Source organism: Mustela lutreola, chromosome 14, assembly GCF_030435805.1.
Source record: "Mustela lutreola isolate mMusLut2 chromosome 14, mMusLut2.pri, whole genome shotgun sequence".
Lineage (NCBI taxonomy): Eukaryota > Metazoa > Chordata > Mammalia > Carnivora > Mustelidae > Mustela > Mustela lutreola.
In genome coordinates this window covers 72428249-72443748 of record NC_081303.1, presented here as the reverse complement: position 1 = coordinate 72443748, position 15500 = coordinate 72428249, and the positions used below count along the sequence as shown (strand labels likewise).

Below are 15500 nucleotides of genomic sequence, written 5' to 3'. Positions count from 1 at the left end.
TCCTCTCTTTAAAACATTCCAATTATTTTCATTTTTTATTTTAAAATGTTTTCCAACTTGAGATTCAGAGACAGTTCAAGGTATTCAAATCAATCAATGTGGTAGACTGTGCTAACAGAAGGAGAGAAAAAAAAAATTAAAATGACCAGAATAAAAATGCAAAAAAATCATTTGACAACATACACCATCCTATTCATGATTAAAACTCTTAACAAATTGGGTAGATAGGAATTTGTTTGACAGAATAAGGACCATATATAAAAATCCCACAGCTATATTATAATCATTAATGAATGAATTGGTAGAGAAATTGTATTTATATATATAAATATATGTTTTATATTTATATGTAATATACCTATATATGTATATATGTGTGTGTGTGTGTGTGTGTGTGTATAATATTACCCAATAATGAGAAAGAGGGAAATTCTCCCATTTGTGACGACATGTACATGAATCTGGAGGACACTGTGCTGAGTGAAAAAAAACATCCACAAAAAAAAAAAAAAAACCACATAATCATGTGGAATCAAAAAAGGCAAATTCATAAAAGCAGAGACTAGAATGGTGGCAGCCAGGGTTGGAGGGAGGCGAAATGCAGTGGTGGCCATTAGGGAGAACAAGGGAGAGAAAAAGTTTGGTTACAAAGAATTGATAAGTCCAAGAGGTCTAATGTATAGCATGGTAACTATATACAGTAACTCTGTATTGTATAGTTTAAATTTGTTGAGTCCGTTGATCACAAGTGTTGTCCCCTCACACACATATCACAACTTAGTGATGTGATTAATATGATAAATAGTTTTATTGTAATAATCATTACACAATACATACATATATGAAACATCACATTATATGCCTTAAATATGTGCAACTTTTGTGAAGTTATAAAACATTTTAAAATAAAAAATGAAAATAATTGGAATGTTTTAAAGAGAGGGAAAAAAAAAAACTATTGGCTCAATCATCAAGGCGGTCAATATACTTGGATGGAAAACAAATGATACGTAACCTCTGGACCTGAAAATCTAAAAACTTAAAATAATGTACCTTTCAAAAATCTGCATATTCATTGAAAGATTTAGCTGTGTTCCTCATGCTAAAGGGTACAAAAATTATCGATCTGTAGATACACAACTATAGCACAGTCACAAAAATCATCAATCTGTAGATATACAACTATAAGTTAAATTTAAATTCTTATATCAAGGAGGTTTGTCAGAAAAGTAAAATCAATGCTGTAGCAATCACAAAAAAAATAGGACAATTACTCTAGCTAGTGTAACAAGACCCTTTCTGTCTGCAGATCACCTGTACAGTAGAACAAAGTAGACTGAAAAGGCCAAAGGCAAGCCTCAATTTCCAGTTTTGTGTTTCCTGTCAGAGGCAACACTCTTGAGAAATAATGCCTCTGAACTGTAAAACTCAACCTTGTATGTGTCAGTCATTCAGGGTGTAATGGAAGGAGGGGTGTCCAACTCCTCTCCCACTGATACCCAGACTCACACATGGTTGGTGCTGGGGAGTGGGCATAGCACCTTACTTGGAAGACGGAGTAGACTCACAGGGCTCAATCAGGAATGGTCACACACTCAGTGCTCCTACTGAGACTTCAGGAAGAAATGTCTTTATTCTACCAGGACACCTCCTTTGAGTGATGAGGTCCAAAGAGGGAGCCCTTTTCCCAATATTATTCCCTAAACAATCATGGTTTTCTTCCTGACATGTGAGGTCATTTCTGTTGCCAAAAATGCACAGATGCATTTCTGAGCTCTCCTCTCTATCTGTCTATACTATTTATCCCTCCTTGCTCCCACAGCGTGCTCTTTGTTACTACTGAGCCACCTTATTCCTGAGAAGAGTGAGCCTCGGTATGACTCATCTTTTTCAAAATTGTCTTATTCTTCCATGTAGACTTCAGAAATGTGACTATCGGTTGCCTTCATGATTCATGCTGAGAACTGAACTGGATTTTACTCATTTTGGACTTGCTTGGATAAAAGGGAGAAATTTATGTTAAGTCACTCTACTAAAAAAGCATTTGTAGACAGAAAGCAATTGAATGATAGAGCTCATTAGACTGACGACGCATGTTAAAATTCAGGTTTTGTCAGAGTATCTCAATGTCCCTAATGAGAATGTATATAGACAAGAACCTGAGAAGATAAATTTGTAATTAAGCCCTCCTTTGACTCTTAGCAATACTGAAGTTGAGAATCACTAGGCTGATATACAATATTCCTGACTTAAAATTCAATGAAACATTCCCACTTGGTCTGTGGAATATAGTTTCAATTCTGGTGATTTCCCCCACAGAATCCATCACGCACAGACTCAACTTCCATTTTAGACTCAGGCTAATTATGCTCCTGGCTCCTTCTCCCCAGGTTCCCCAGAAAAGGCTACCTTTGAGAACATGGTGACATTAATTCTCCAAAATAGACTTGATATCTAATTAACCCCAAGACAGCATCTCCAGTAGTAGAACTAGCCTCAAGAGTCCAACAATCAAGGACATGCTTCTGATAACCACACTGCATGCTGGTCACCAGAGCTTCTACAGACAGTGAGTTTGACCCAGGGTCCTGATGGGTGGCAGAGGCTTGCTCTATTGATGGAGATGAGAGCTTCTATTCAGGGCAGATTCACTCTCTTCTGGTGTCATTTCTTCAGTTTCCAATCTTTGGCTTAGAATCTACTTGTCAAGGATTCCAGATACTGAATAGCTCCTTCTGTCTGAACTGAAAGGAGGAGAGTGACGTTGGTGCTGATAGGACAACAGGAATATCGATGTAGCCTTGGGCTCTGTGCGGTGTGAACCTGAGTGATGGGTAGAGCTTGTGAACATCAAGCTCCTCAAGGAGATCACTGAGGGCCATTTCTGTAAGTGAGAAGGAGAATCAGGGGCTACTTTTAACTTGAGGTCCTAAGAGTGATTAGGTGTGCTCCCTAGTAGAGTTCCATGAATTTTCACAATGATCAGATTAGGTCAGTTTGGTTTCCAGATAGATTTTCTTTTCTCTTCTTTCTGTCTGGTTGACTCGGGGATTGAAAGAAACAGATCCCGAATCTCCACTTCTCTCTCTGCCATGTACTCATGAAGTCTCCTTTTAGCTATTACTGAAATCCAATGTTCAGACTCCATTTTAATAGGAGAAGTTCAGGTTTTTTGTGTTTATAAAAGAAGATAAAAATTTTACTTCTTTGCTCTCCATTGCTGTCTATGTAATTTCTCTTGGTTTATTGATTGATGTTTTCCTTAAGAAAGCATCTGGGTATCTCAAAAGTTTTGCATTGGAAAAACATGTAGATTTGCCCCCTTTTGGAGGCCTCCTATGCCAAGACACTATTTAAATCCAGATTATATTATATCTCAGTGGGGTATCTAAGGAATGAGAAAAATAGGATATGCAAATGTCATGTCCTAGAATTGAAACCTGAATGTCCTCCATAGCTTCTCAAATATAAGGGCACTTTAGGGATCATCATTTAGAGAATCTTGGACTCCCTGAGTTGAAAAGACTCTTGGGATCTAAACTTCACTCTCACCCTAAGCAAAACTCCTTTTGTAAGGTAGTGTTCAAGGAACTTCTGCTTAAGTACTTTTCCATGCCTCTGGTCAAATTATAACACTTGTTGCTTACCCTAGCCCCTTAGTTTTAAAGTAAGGTGATGGAATATCCTTACTTTATGTGTGTCTTAAATGAAGTGTCTTGGTCAAAGTTACTCAAAGCTACTTAACATAGAGTTCTTCTCATGAATCACAGAGGGATCTTTTTCTTGACTTGTATAGCCTGTGGGTATTTGGCTGGAAGATCTTTTCATTTCTCTGCTCTTGTATCTTTCTATTCAGGGTACAGATTTATCAGACTGTAGTGGTCTCTGATGTTATCTGGAGCAGATGAGCTGCTTCCCCAGATGGACTGTGTTTCTGGGTTCCCATATATCACAAAAGGGCAAATATATCAATAACACAATCCATTTAGATGGTGGGGTAATATTAATAGTATGTAAGAAAAATGTCCACATAACTGAAATCAGCTGTTTCATGGGTCTGAGTGACAAATCATTTACACAGTAGTTCTGGATTTGGATAGATACAGGTACACCTTCAGAATTGAGAGAATTTCAGCCTCTGTGGCCTAATCCATATGATATACTCAGTGGAGTTAGGATATGGTGGGAATTGGATGTGCATTAGGTGAATGGAAACCCAGAAAAATATTTGGAAAGTGCCAAGACAAGGACAAGCAATGTGTATAAATATAGATTTGTTTCACTGTCTTGAAATACAGAAATCCCTTTGTCCTGGTGAGGGTGTATGTATGCACACTATCTCATTCAATTTTTTTTTCCTAAATATAGAAAACATACAGCTATTGTACACATATATATTTATATAATGGGGATAGACATGATAAATATATACTTTATATTTAACAGAACTATCTTGAAAGTTAAAAAATGACAAATCCCTGTTATTTGTTAAAGAGCTTTCATACCAGCCAATGTGAGTATATTCATATTGATTTCAAATAAGTGAATAGTTATATCTATTTAAGCTTAGGACCAGTTGCTAACTAATAAGAAAGAACAAAAATTTTAATCTCCATTTTCTAGGAACAGATACCATGAGCTTCAGAGATATCCCATCATTTGAGGCATGCAGATGGTAAAGTAGGTTAAACATCTGACTCTTGGTTTTGACTAAAGTTATAATTTGGGGGTTAGGAGATGGAGATGCACATCTTAAGATTCTCTTTACTTCTCCCTGCCCCTACTACTTGTGCACTCTATCTCCCTCTCTCTCAAATAAATAAATCTTTAAAAGAAAAAGATCTCATCATTTAACTTAAATCTAGAAATCTAAGATTTGCTATTAGCTAGAAGAATGTAAAAATGAAAAATTCTGGTAGCAGATGCAAATGATTCCTGAAGAGAAAATGATGTACAAGTATATAAATATACTGAAAAGTATGTAAATAAAATAGTTTTTAAAATATTTTTAAAGGTTTTATTTATTTATTCAACAGAGAGAAAGCCCAAGTAAGCAGAGTGGCAGGGAGAGGGAGAGGGAGAAGCAGGCTCTCTGTAGAACAGAGACTGATGCAGTACTCAATCCTAGGACCCTGGGATCATGAGCCAAAGGCAGACACTTACTGACTAGGGCACCCACGTGCCCCTGAAAGTGTGCAAATAAAGACTGGATGCGACCAATAAATAAAGGCTAGTAGATTTTGCTTACAGAGAACACTTTTTTTAGTTCCCAGGCATGGACAATTGGGAAATAGACCCATGAAAAAATTATCTGATATTAGTCCTAAAAATGACAAGAAAAAATCCTTCCTGCAGCTTAAGGACTGTGTTGCAGAATATTCAAAAGTGGAGCATAACAAATGGAAGACATGGGAGATGGAGAGGAGAAGGGAGTTGAGGGAAATTGGAAGGGGAGGTGAACCATGAGAGACTATGGACTCTGAAAAACAACCTGAGGGTCTTGAAGGGGCGGGGGGCGGGAGGTTGGGGGAACCAGGTGGTGAGTATTAGGGAGGACACGGATTGCATGGAGCACTGGGTGTGGTGCAAAAACAATGAATACTCTTACGCTAAAAATAAAAATGAATAAATAAATAAACAAATAAACAAACAAACCCCAAAATGAAATTCTAAAAAAAAAAGAAAAAAGAAAAAGGAATATTGTTGATATAACAATATATAATACAGAGTCTGTGATTTATGGCAGGGTACTAGAATTTGGAACACTTGACCAGTCGTCCCATTCTTTCTCATGCTTTGTGAGCTCTGAGCCATTTTTGGAAAACTCTGTTCTCTGAGTTTCTCTGAGACACAGAAAATGGGAAAGGGGAGGTGAGCTACAAATACTGCAAAGGTAATGAGTCTCTTTCTTCCATGCTAGTGACTCATCTTTTCCTGGAATAGGGGACGTTCTTCTTTAAACTAGTGTTGTCATCTGTCCCGCACTTTGCTCAGGACTCCAGTGTGGAGCCTCCAAGAATGTCCTTAATTATTCATTAGTCAGTCTGTCAAGAGTAACACCAAAGGATTTTTGTTTTTGTTTTTTGTTTTTGTTTTTGTTTTTGTTTTTCCTTAATGCTTTGGTTACTGCCATGGGTTTATGATGGTCTTACCACATAATCTAGCATGTAAGAAGTCACCAACAAACACAGTTCCCCTCACATGTTTGCTAGAGAACTCTTCCTTTCCCTTCCCATTTTATGTTGGATAAACAAGTTCACACATAGTGTCTGAACACCTCTTATTCTTTCCACATTCTGAACGAGTTCAGATGGCTGAAATTAAACATATATATATATATTTTTTTCCACTTTTGGAGAGCTAGTTTCTTGGGATGCTAGTGAAAAGACAAATATGGTAATCCCTAAGTAAGATACAAGTGAAACCAATAAGACAGATCCTTAATCCTTGGCTAGAGAGATACCATGGTCTTAGTCTCAGAGAAGTCTCCTAAGTGGCTGTCAATCCTCGGTTGTATATTTAGCCTTAATTCTTTTCTTGGCAGACTTTCTTGGTGAATGAAGGACTTGCCCGCCTACAGAGTTTGTGCTGATTTTCCCACACATTTCTACTCTCCTTCCTGGATCCTGGCCTCTGTCGCTGTCCCTGACTCTCCTCTTTGGAGGCGCTCTGCATGGAGCAGGGCAATGAGACCCTGGTGAGGGAGTTCGTCTTCCTTGGCTTCTCTTCTCTGGCTGGGCTGCAGTGGCTGCTCTTCATAGCCTTCCTCCCCCTCTACCTGTTCACCCTGGGCACCAATGCCATCATCATTTCCACCATCGTGCTGGACAGAGCCCTTCACACCCCCATGTACTTCTTCCTTGCCGTCCTCTCCTGCTCTGAGACCTGCTACACATTCGTCATTGTACCCAAGATGCTGGTGGACCTGCTGGCCCAGAAGAAGACCATCTCCTTCCTGGGCTGTGCCATCCAGATGTTCACCTTCCTCTTCCTTGGCTGTTCTCACTCCTTCCTGCTAGCAGCCATGGGCTATGACCGCTACGTGGCCATCTGTAACCCTCTGTGCTACACGGAGCTCATGGGACCCCGGGTGTGTGTGGGACTAGTGGGCGCTGCCTGTGCCTGTGGCTTTACTATTGCACAGATTATCACCTCCCTAGTATTTCACTTGCCCTTCCGTTCCTCCAACCAGCTCCATCATTTCTTCTGTGACATCGCCCCTGTCCTCAAGGTGGCATCCCACCACTCCCGCCTCAGTCAGTTGGTCATTTTCATGATTGGTGTATTCGTCTTGGTCATTCCCCTGCTACTTATCTTGGTCTCTTACATCCGCATCATTTCTGCCATTTTGAAGATCCCATCCTCCACCGGCAGGTACAAGGCCTTCTCCACCTGTGCCTCCCATCTCATTGTGGTAACTGTGCATTATGGCTGTGCCTCTTTCATCTACTTAAGGCCCAAGTCCAGCTACTCGTCAAGTCAGGACACCCTCATATCTGTGTCCTACACCATCCTCACTCCATTGTTCAATCCAATGATTTACAGTCTGAGGAATAAGGAGTTCAAGTCAGCCCTTAGAAGGGTAATGGGCCAGATTTCATATCCTTTTAATTAAATTGATTCATTAAAATTAAATTTTACATATTCAGGGCACCTGGGAGGCTCAGTGGGTTAAAGCCTCTGACCACTTGTGATTTTGTCTGTCAAATAAATAAATAAAATCTTTTTTAAAAAGATTTTATTTATTTACTTGACAGAGATCACAAGTAGGCAGAGAGGCAGGCAGAGAGAGAGAGAGGAGGAAGCAGGCTCTCCGTGGAATGGAGAGCCGGATGTGGGGCTTGACCCCAGGATCCTGAGACCATGACCTGAGCCGAAGGCAGAGGCTTTAACCCACTGAGCCACCCAGGTGCCCCTAAATAAAATCTTAAAAAAAAAATTAACTATTCAGTGAATTGTATGCCTTTTATTTTATCAACTGTATGTCTACATCCATTTCCTACTTTAGAGTTTTAGTTTTTATCCATCACTTTGTCATAGGTTTTTATCAACATTTTTATAATCTTTGAGAAATTTCCTATTGTTTTCTAATATTTTTAGTTGTGTCTATGTTGCAAGTAAATATTTCATTTTATACAAATCATTGATTATCCACTAATCATAGAATCTGTTAATATCTTTAAACTTAGTTTCCAATTTTTTCATTCAGTAGTATAATTTTTCTCTGTTTAATTTGTTTTTGCATTTTATCGATATAGCTGCAAGATTTTTTAACTTTTGTGATTTAAAGATTTAAGCAGGTTTTTCTCTTTTTCTTAAAGAAGATTTTACTGAGTTCTTTGAATGTTAGGTTGAGATCATTTCATGTTTGAAGTTTAGTTGAAATTTTGTGAAATAATACAGGCACAGTGTCTATTTGTGATAATAACTTAAATTTCTTTCAAGAAAATTCTCCTGCATTGTCATTTTTGTTTTTAATGGATCATATCTGGAATTTAGTGCTCTACAAAATCATTCACTTCTTCTAAACTTTCAAAATTCTTTGTAAAATATTTACAAAATATTTTGAGATATGAAAATTCCTATAATGGTTTTCTCCTCTGTCATTTTATATTATGCATATTTTTTGTTTTTTTTTTAATTTATGGTTCATATAGTAGTAGTTTGTATATTTTATCTGTCTTGTCAATTGTTTTCAAAAAGCTAACGTTCGTGTAAATGAATGGATGCAACAACCAACAATATGGGGTTTCCCTCCCATATTGTTATTTTTAATGTTGTTTGTATTATCTTTCATTTGAATTTTCTTTTAAGTCGATGTTTTATTTCTGACCTTCTCATGCTTTCTACATGACATTTTTTAAGGTTTATTTATGTATATAATTATTCTGTGAAATTTCCTATCATGCTCACTTTAAACTTAATCCACATATTCTGATACATGGAGTGTATTTCCTAGAATTTATTTCACTTTGCTTGGATTTCCTATTGACCCAACAATTATTTCATAGATTTTAAAATTCTCAGGTAGAAAAGCCATTTTTCTCTGTTAGTCATTGCATAGTTTATTACACTGGGATTGAGAATATTCTTTGTTATTCTTACTAGTTTGTGACCTTGGTTGAAATTTTTATTGTGACTTAATACACAGCCAAAATTCATACATACTTCATGTGCCTTGATAAGAATATGTGTACTCTTTCATTAGAACACAAATTCCAATAAATACTTATCTGATATATTTCACTATTTGGCTCCTTAGGGCTCCTAACCTCTTGGAGATATTTTTCATCCTGATTTGTTTGAGCAGAGTGATTTAGGAAAGTTATCCATTATCACTGTGTCTCTTTGTAAACATCTTACAGTTTCTCTCTTACAAAGGTTTCAGCTGTGTTTTGGGGGGGTTGCAAATTCATATCTGTAATAATTTCATTGTGAATTATAGTTGTTAACATCAAAATATTTTTTGTTACTGTCTTTTGTTGTTCATTAATACTCCTGGTCTGAATATTAAACTGTCAAGTATCTAGATTCCTCCCTTGTTTAGTTTGTGAGTCATGGGCATAATTTCCCATCTCTATATTTTTAGTCCTTCTCTATCATTTCCCTCAATGTCTAGCATTTGTCCTATTTCCAGCCCAAGTGTCTGGACTCACTGGGAGAGGGAATAATACTCAATCTGAAAATAGGAGGACATTCTACCAAGGGAGACATCTGAGCTAAAACCTACCTCCACCAGGGCACCCCCATATTTTTCTCCATGACCCAAATTTACCTTGTTTATTTGTTGATTGAACAGATACTAATCATGCTCACAGTACACTCTAGGAACGAGGATGTTTCCCATGCGTCTGAAACACTTGTGCTGCCTCGGACGTTCTAGTAGTCTGTCCTTTGTTCGTCCCTTTCTTCCCTCCTACAGGTGTCAAAAATGAGACTGCAAAATCTACATTTTCCTCCAACCGGAGAATGAAAATTTAGAGTCATTAGGTAGGGAAACTCAAACTCCATTGATGTTTGTTTTAACAAATGGGGCCCAGAAAATGTTCAGCTTCCTAATGAGTCCCCAGAGAATTTTGAAGAGGAAACCAACTAATGACCATGGTGTATTAAAAACGGCCTTCTCTCTGACCAACAAATTCTCTTAGTGTATTACTATCATTCCACCTGCTAACTGGGGAAATTACGGACAAGCACTGGGCACTATGCGGTAATTAGCTCCCGGTGGAGGAGGGGATCTCAATTACCAACAAGGCATTGAGGCCATGCCAGTGCAGAAAGGAAAAACACCCTTGGTGACGCTCATTGAGGCATGAGCTAAACCACCCATGGAGAAGATGCACAGGTGATACTTTCTGTGGAGTCGTACAGACAGTTTCCTTTTATTGGTTCAGATGGTTGATGGAAAACCAGAGAAGAACTCTAGTACATTATGACAGGGATGACAATTTTGCAAGTTTCACCTAGAAAACCTCATAGAAGATTCAAGGAAGTGTCTGAGAATAAAGAGGCCAGCATACCACCAGGCACTAGCATTGATGTGAAGCACTGCAAAATTTTTATTTTTATTTAGGGACTTTGATTTCCACATTGAGAAGAATGGTGACAATCCTGTCATTTCTTGTATGTCAAAATTTAAATTGAATTTTTTCATGAGTCAGTGATTTACTTTCCCCTCCTGATCAGTAGTGGGAAATGTGATAAAATGTCAGAAAAGACAACTGGATGGTGAAAACTGTGAGGCTGGAGATGGTGTTCAACAAGAAGGCAGGGCCACAGACTCAGGTTGATTGTTTCATGTGAGTTTGGGGATACAGTATGAGACTGAGAAAGGATGAAAATGAAAATTTATAGAGAACATGGAATGGACAGAGAACGCAGGCCGTGTTTTCACTTAGGAGCACGTGGTGGTACCAAGGGAACCCAGCTGCTGTAGAGGGAACTAATTGGGATCCTTACTAATTCATTAATGGACTATTTGATTTACTTATTCATCAAGCACTTATATCTTATTAATTTAAACATTGGGTAAGTTTTCATAGAGACTAAGGTCTGGTCTTTGTTCCTGAGGTTTTCCAGTCTACTGGAAGAAATAATTTGTACACAACAGGTTGAGTATTTTGATAAAGACACAGAAAACAATCTTGAAATTCACTAAATGTTACATATAGTACAAACAACAAACTCCCCCTGCACAGATTAGAGAAAGTTCAACAACTGGTGTCTTTAAAAACATGTGAACAATGGGGGGGCCGTAGATGAAGGCAAGAGAGTATGGAGGCCTCTACTTTCTCTCTGTCTCATTCTCTCTCCCTCTCTCTCTTTCTATCCTTCTCTCTCCCTCCCTTTCTGTCTCTTTCTCCCTAATTCTGTCTTCTGTATCTGTCTCTATCTCTTGCACACACATTTTCTCAGCATGAAGTCTTGAAAATCAAAAGCATATAGAAAATTCCAAGTATTTCAGGGACGCCTGTGTGGCTCCGTTGGTTAAAGGTCTGCCTTCAGCTCAGGTCGTGATCTAGGGGTTTTGGGATAGAGTCTACATCAGGCTCTTTGCTCAGTGGAGAGACTGCTTCTTCTTCTGCCGCTTCCCCTGCTTGTACTCGCTCCCTCTCTCTGTCTCTGAGTATATTTTAAAATATACTTAAAAAAAATAAAACTATACGTATTTAATTTAATTTCTGTGATGGAGATTTAGAGGAGAAAGTTGTAAAGGGAATTGGGGCTGAAGAATTAGCGGTCTTTTTAACCAGCTTAAGGAACTGGCTTTGCCTCCACATGAAGTCATTGAGCAAGGTAATGAGAAATCAATTTCACTTTTCCACTTGTTAAGAAGACGATTGAGTTACACAATTTTATTTATTTTCTCCCCTGCCCTTATTTTCCCAAAGCTTTTCTCTGAATCTGTAGATTCTTCCCTTCCAAGCTCTTCTATTCACCAAATATTTTATGCAACATCCTCAGCCAGGTTAAGGAGAGACAGTATGTTTGTTTGTTTGTTTTAATAAGGAATTTCTTTTCAAATTTCAATTCTTGCATAGATTCCAAGGATGACTCTGAGAAAGTAGGTGATGTCTTGTGAGTGCAGTGGGGGAGGGTCACAACATGGTCACCCAGTAACATGGCCTTTCTTTCTTTTCACACAAACCCCAACCCTCCCTGGGTGACAGGTCACTGCTCTTTCTGGAGATGGTCCTATGAAAGAGCAAACTCCAAGGATGAAGACTGGGACACTGGAAAGTTGAAGATGGCATCTCAGGAAGAGCCCCAGGGGAGACTGTTCCCGGTCAAGACCTTGGTGTGTGTTTCTTACTTATACAGTCCACGGATGAGCAATTCAATGATACCAAAATAGAAGAGAAAGCTCCTGATTTTAGTCCCATTTTAAAATTTTCTACACCTTTGACTAAGCAAAAGAGCAAATGATGATAGAAGCTTTGTTATTTGCATAGGTCTTTAAGACTAACTATTCAAATGGAAATTTACAAGTTTAGTTAGTTCAGGAGGAAACCACTTGATGGTCAGAGAGCAGTAATTTTTTTTTAAACTGGTATTTTGACTTTTATTTATTTTCTTTCTTTTTTTAAATTAACATATAATGTATTATTTGTTTCAGGGGTACAGGTCTGTGAATCATCAGTCTTACACAGTTCATAGCAGTGTAGCACATACCCTCCCCAATGTCCACAACCAGCCTCCCTATCCCTCCCACCACCTCCCGTCTAGCAACCTTCAGCTGGTTTCCTGAAATTATGAGTCTCTTATGGTTCATTTACCCCCAGGTAACATCTTGCTTCATTTTTCTCTCCCTTCCCCCCACCCCCACCCTGCCTCTCAAATTCCTCATATCAGAGAGAGTATATGATAATTGTCTTCCCATGATTGACTTATGTCACTTAGGGTAATACCCTCTAGTTCCATCCACATTATTGCAAATGTCAAGATTTCAGTTTTTTTTTTTTTTTTAATTATTATTGCATAGGGGTAATAGGGGTATTATTGCATTTGGGAAAAAATACGAGACACAGAGTATGATTGATTTAAGTTTGCAGATAGTTAAGGGTCATTTAGGTTTGTTAACAGAGTTAAGATTTGTCCTGTAACAAGACAGCTCTGAGGGCACAAAGGTGGATGGCTTTGTCACGCCCAGACAAGAACTAATTTACAGAAAAGAAGAAATGATCCTAAACTTATTGCAGATCAAAAATAGATTGCATGTGAGGATGAGAAAAATCACGTGTTTAAAGATGTCTCCGGAATTTACGTGATGGGGAGGATTTTGGATCTGTTGACTGAGACACAGAATCCTTGTGAAGGAATAGATCTGGAGAAGGGTTGGAAGAGAACAAGAATGATCTTGATTAAAATACATATAATCTATCGCTAGAAACAATAACTTACCAGAAACATTAGGGAAATTATCTGAGCCTGCCTACTCAGCAATTCAGAGACGATTCCTGGGAAAGACGGTCTGTTGAGTCTCCAAGTCGAGTGTATCAAGGATAAGACATGAAACCCAATGGGCAACCAGCTAATGTGGAATCAAAACTAAATTCTTCCAGCCATGGGTTTTCTGAAAGAGAAATCAGGCTTACTGTCCTACAAGGGTGGGCAGAGGAATCATCAAAATAGTTCTAAGACAGAGGGAGTAGTTCTAAGCCAAATTAACCTTTCATGAACGACTGCATGGAAATGGGGCCATCGGTCAGTAAAGAAAAGGAGCTGTACTCTTCAGAAGCCAGTGGCACAAAGACAGATCAAGGATGTTTCCCTAGATGACGAATGTATTGAAAGCAGGTAAGAAGCATACCCTCGGACACTGGTGCTATTGCTTATGGAATATATGTATCAGCAATATGGATAAAACTATGATCATGGAAAATCATAATTAACATAAGGTTTCTTTTGAAATTTAGGTTACCAAAGAATTAAATGGAGAGAACATAAGTCTGCAAGAGTGGAGCGGGGGGATGAAAGGACTGGCTTCATGTGAACACTAATCCCAGACTCACTGATAAAATCACTTGCAGAGAAACAGCACTGTGGATACATACTGATTTAGGATAACTTTTGGTTAATCTATAATGCTTTTTTTTCTCTTTATTTCCCATTCACACCAGACTGGCGTTGGTTTTATTATGAAGAGTAAGTCTTTCTGATTCCTCCATCCCAGGGGTCCCTGGACCTGATCACAATGGCTTTGTGCCGCAGCATCTTCTCCATGGCCAATTCTTCCCAGGTTACTGAGTTCCTACTGCTGGGTTTCTCTAGCTTTGGTGACTTGCAGCCTGTTCTTTTTGTGCTTTTTCTCTGCCTCTATTTGATCATCCTGAGTGGAAACTTCACTATCATCTCTGTCATCCACCTGGACCGCAGCCTTCACACACCCATGTACTTTTTTCTCTGTGTCCTTTCAACCTCTGAAGTCTTCTACACAATTGTTATCCTGCCCAAGATGCTTATCAACCTGCTCTCTGTCCTCAGGACACTCTCCTTCACGGGCTGTGCCACACAGATGTTCTTTTTCCTCGGCTTTGCTGTCACCAATTGCCTGCTTCTGGGAGTTATGGGTTATGACCGCTACACTGCCATCTGCCAGCCTTTGCGCTACCCTGTTCTCATGAACTGGAGGGTGTGTGGACAGCTGGCAGCAAGCTGTATTGTTAGTGGCTTCCTAATATCTCTGGTAGGAACGACTTTGGTCTTCAGCCTCCCTTTCTGTGGCCCCAACAAAGTCAACCACTACTTTTGTGACATCTCACCAGTTATCCGTCTTGCTTGCGCTGAAACCTACATCAATGAGCTGGTCATTTTTATCTGCGGAGTCTTGGTACTTCTTGTACCCTTGATCTTCATCTGTATTTCTTATGGCTTCATTGTCCATACCATCCTGAAGATTCCATCTGCTGAGGGCAAACGGAAAGCCTTCTCCACCTGTGCCTCCCATCTTATTGTGGTCATTGTCCACTATGGATGTGCTTCCTCTGTCTATCTTCGGCCCTCAGCCAAATATTCATCAGGCAAAGACAGGCTGGTGACAGTGACCTATACTATCATTACCCCACTGTTGAACCCTATGGTATACAGCCTTAGGAACAAAGATGTACAGCTGGCTATTCGGAAAATGATTGGGAAGACTGGGGTTTCTCTTAAGACTTTATAATCAGAATGTTTTCACACACATTTGGGCCACATGTGTCACTACATGTTTAGTCCATAACAGTTTCTGATAATATCTGTCCATATAAGTGTGTTCCCTTAGACAACTTGTTTGATGTCTCAGGGTATAAATGTTCTTTTATTAAAGCAGACATGGTAATACGTTCCTCTCAAGGCTCTTGCAAAGATCCAAGGAGATAGCACAGTGTCTGTCCCTAGAGGTTAGCTCTCCTCTTCATGACTTATAGTTCTCAAAAGTCTCTAAAAAACCTTTATCTCTTGCTCTTTCTTTGGCTTGTTTGTCCCAAAGCTCTGATGGTTCTCTTTGTTTAAGGTTATGT

At 38.9% G+C, this 15500-nt stretch overlaps 2 protein-coding genes across 2 annotated transcripts; both read left to right on the top strand.

Annotated features, from left to right (window-relative positions):
- The first annotated feature begins 6673 nt into the window (after positions 1–6673).
- Positions 6674–7615, top strand: LOC131815130 (olfactory receptor 10K1-like). Its single transcript, XM_059146785.1, has one exon. It carries the CDS (start codon positions 6674–6676, stop codon positions 7613–7615), a length of 942 nt encoding a protein of 313 aa, XP_059002768.1.
- A 6606-nt stretch (positions 7616–14221) lies between these two features.
- Positions 14222–15163, top strand: LOC131815110 (olfactory receptor 10R2-like). Its single transcript, XM_059146758.1, has one exon. The coding sequence runs from the start codon at positions 14222–14224 to the stop codon at positions 15161–15163; it is 942 nt and encodes a 313-aa protein (XP_059002741.1).
- The last annotated feature ends 337 nt before the right edge of the window (positions 15164–15500 follow it).

What these genes read in the sequence shown, in the direction of transcription:
- LOC131815130 (XM_059146785.1), top strand. Translation starts at nt 6,674, where the DNA reads ATGGAGCAGGGCAATGAGACCCTGGTGAGGGAGTTCGTCTTCCTTGGC.
- LOC131815110 (XM_059146758.1), top strand. Translation starts at nt 14,222, where the DNA reads ATGGCCAATTCTTCCCAGGTTACTGAGTTCCTACTGCTGGGTTTCTCT.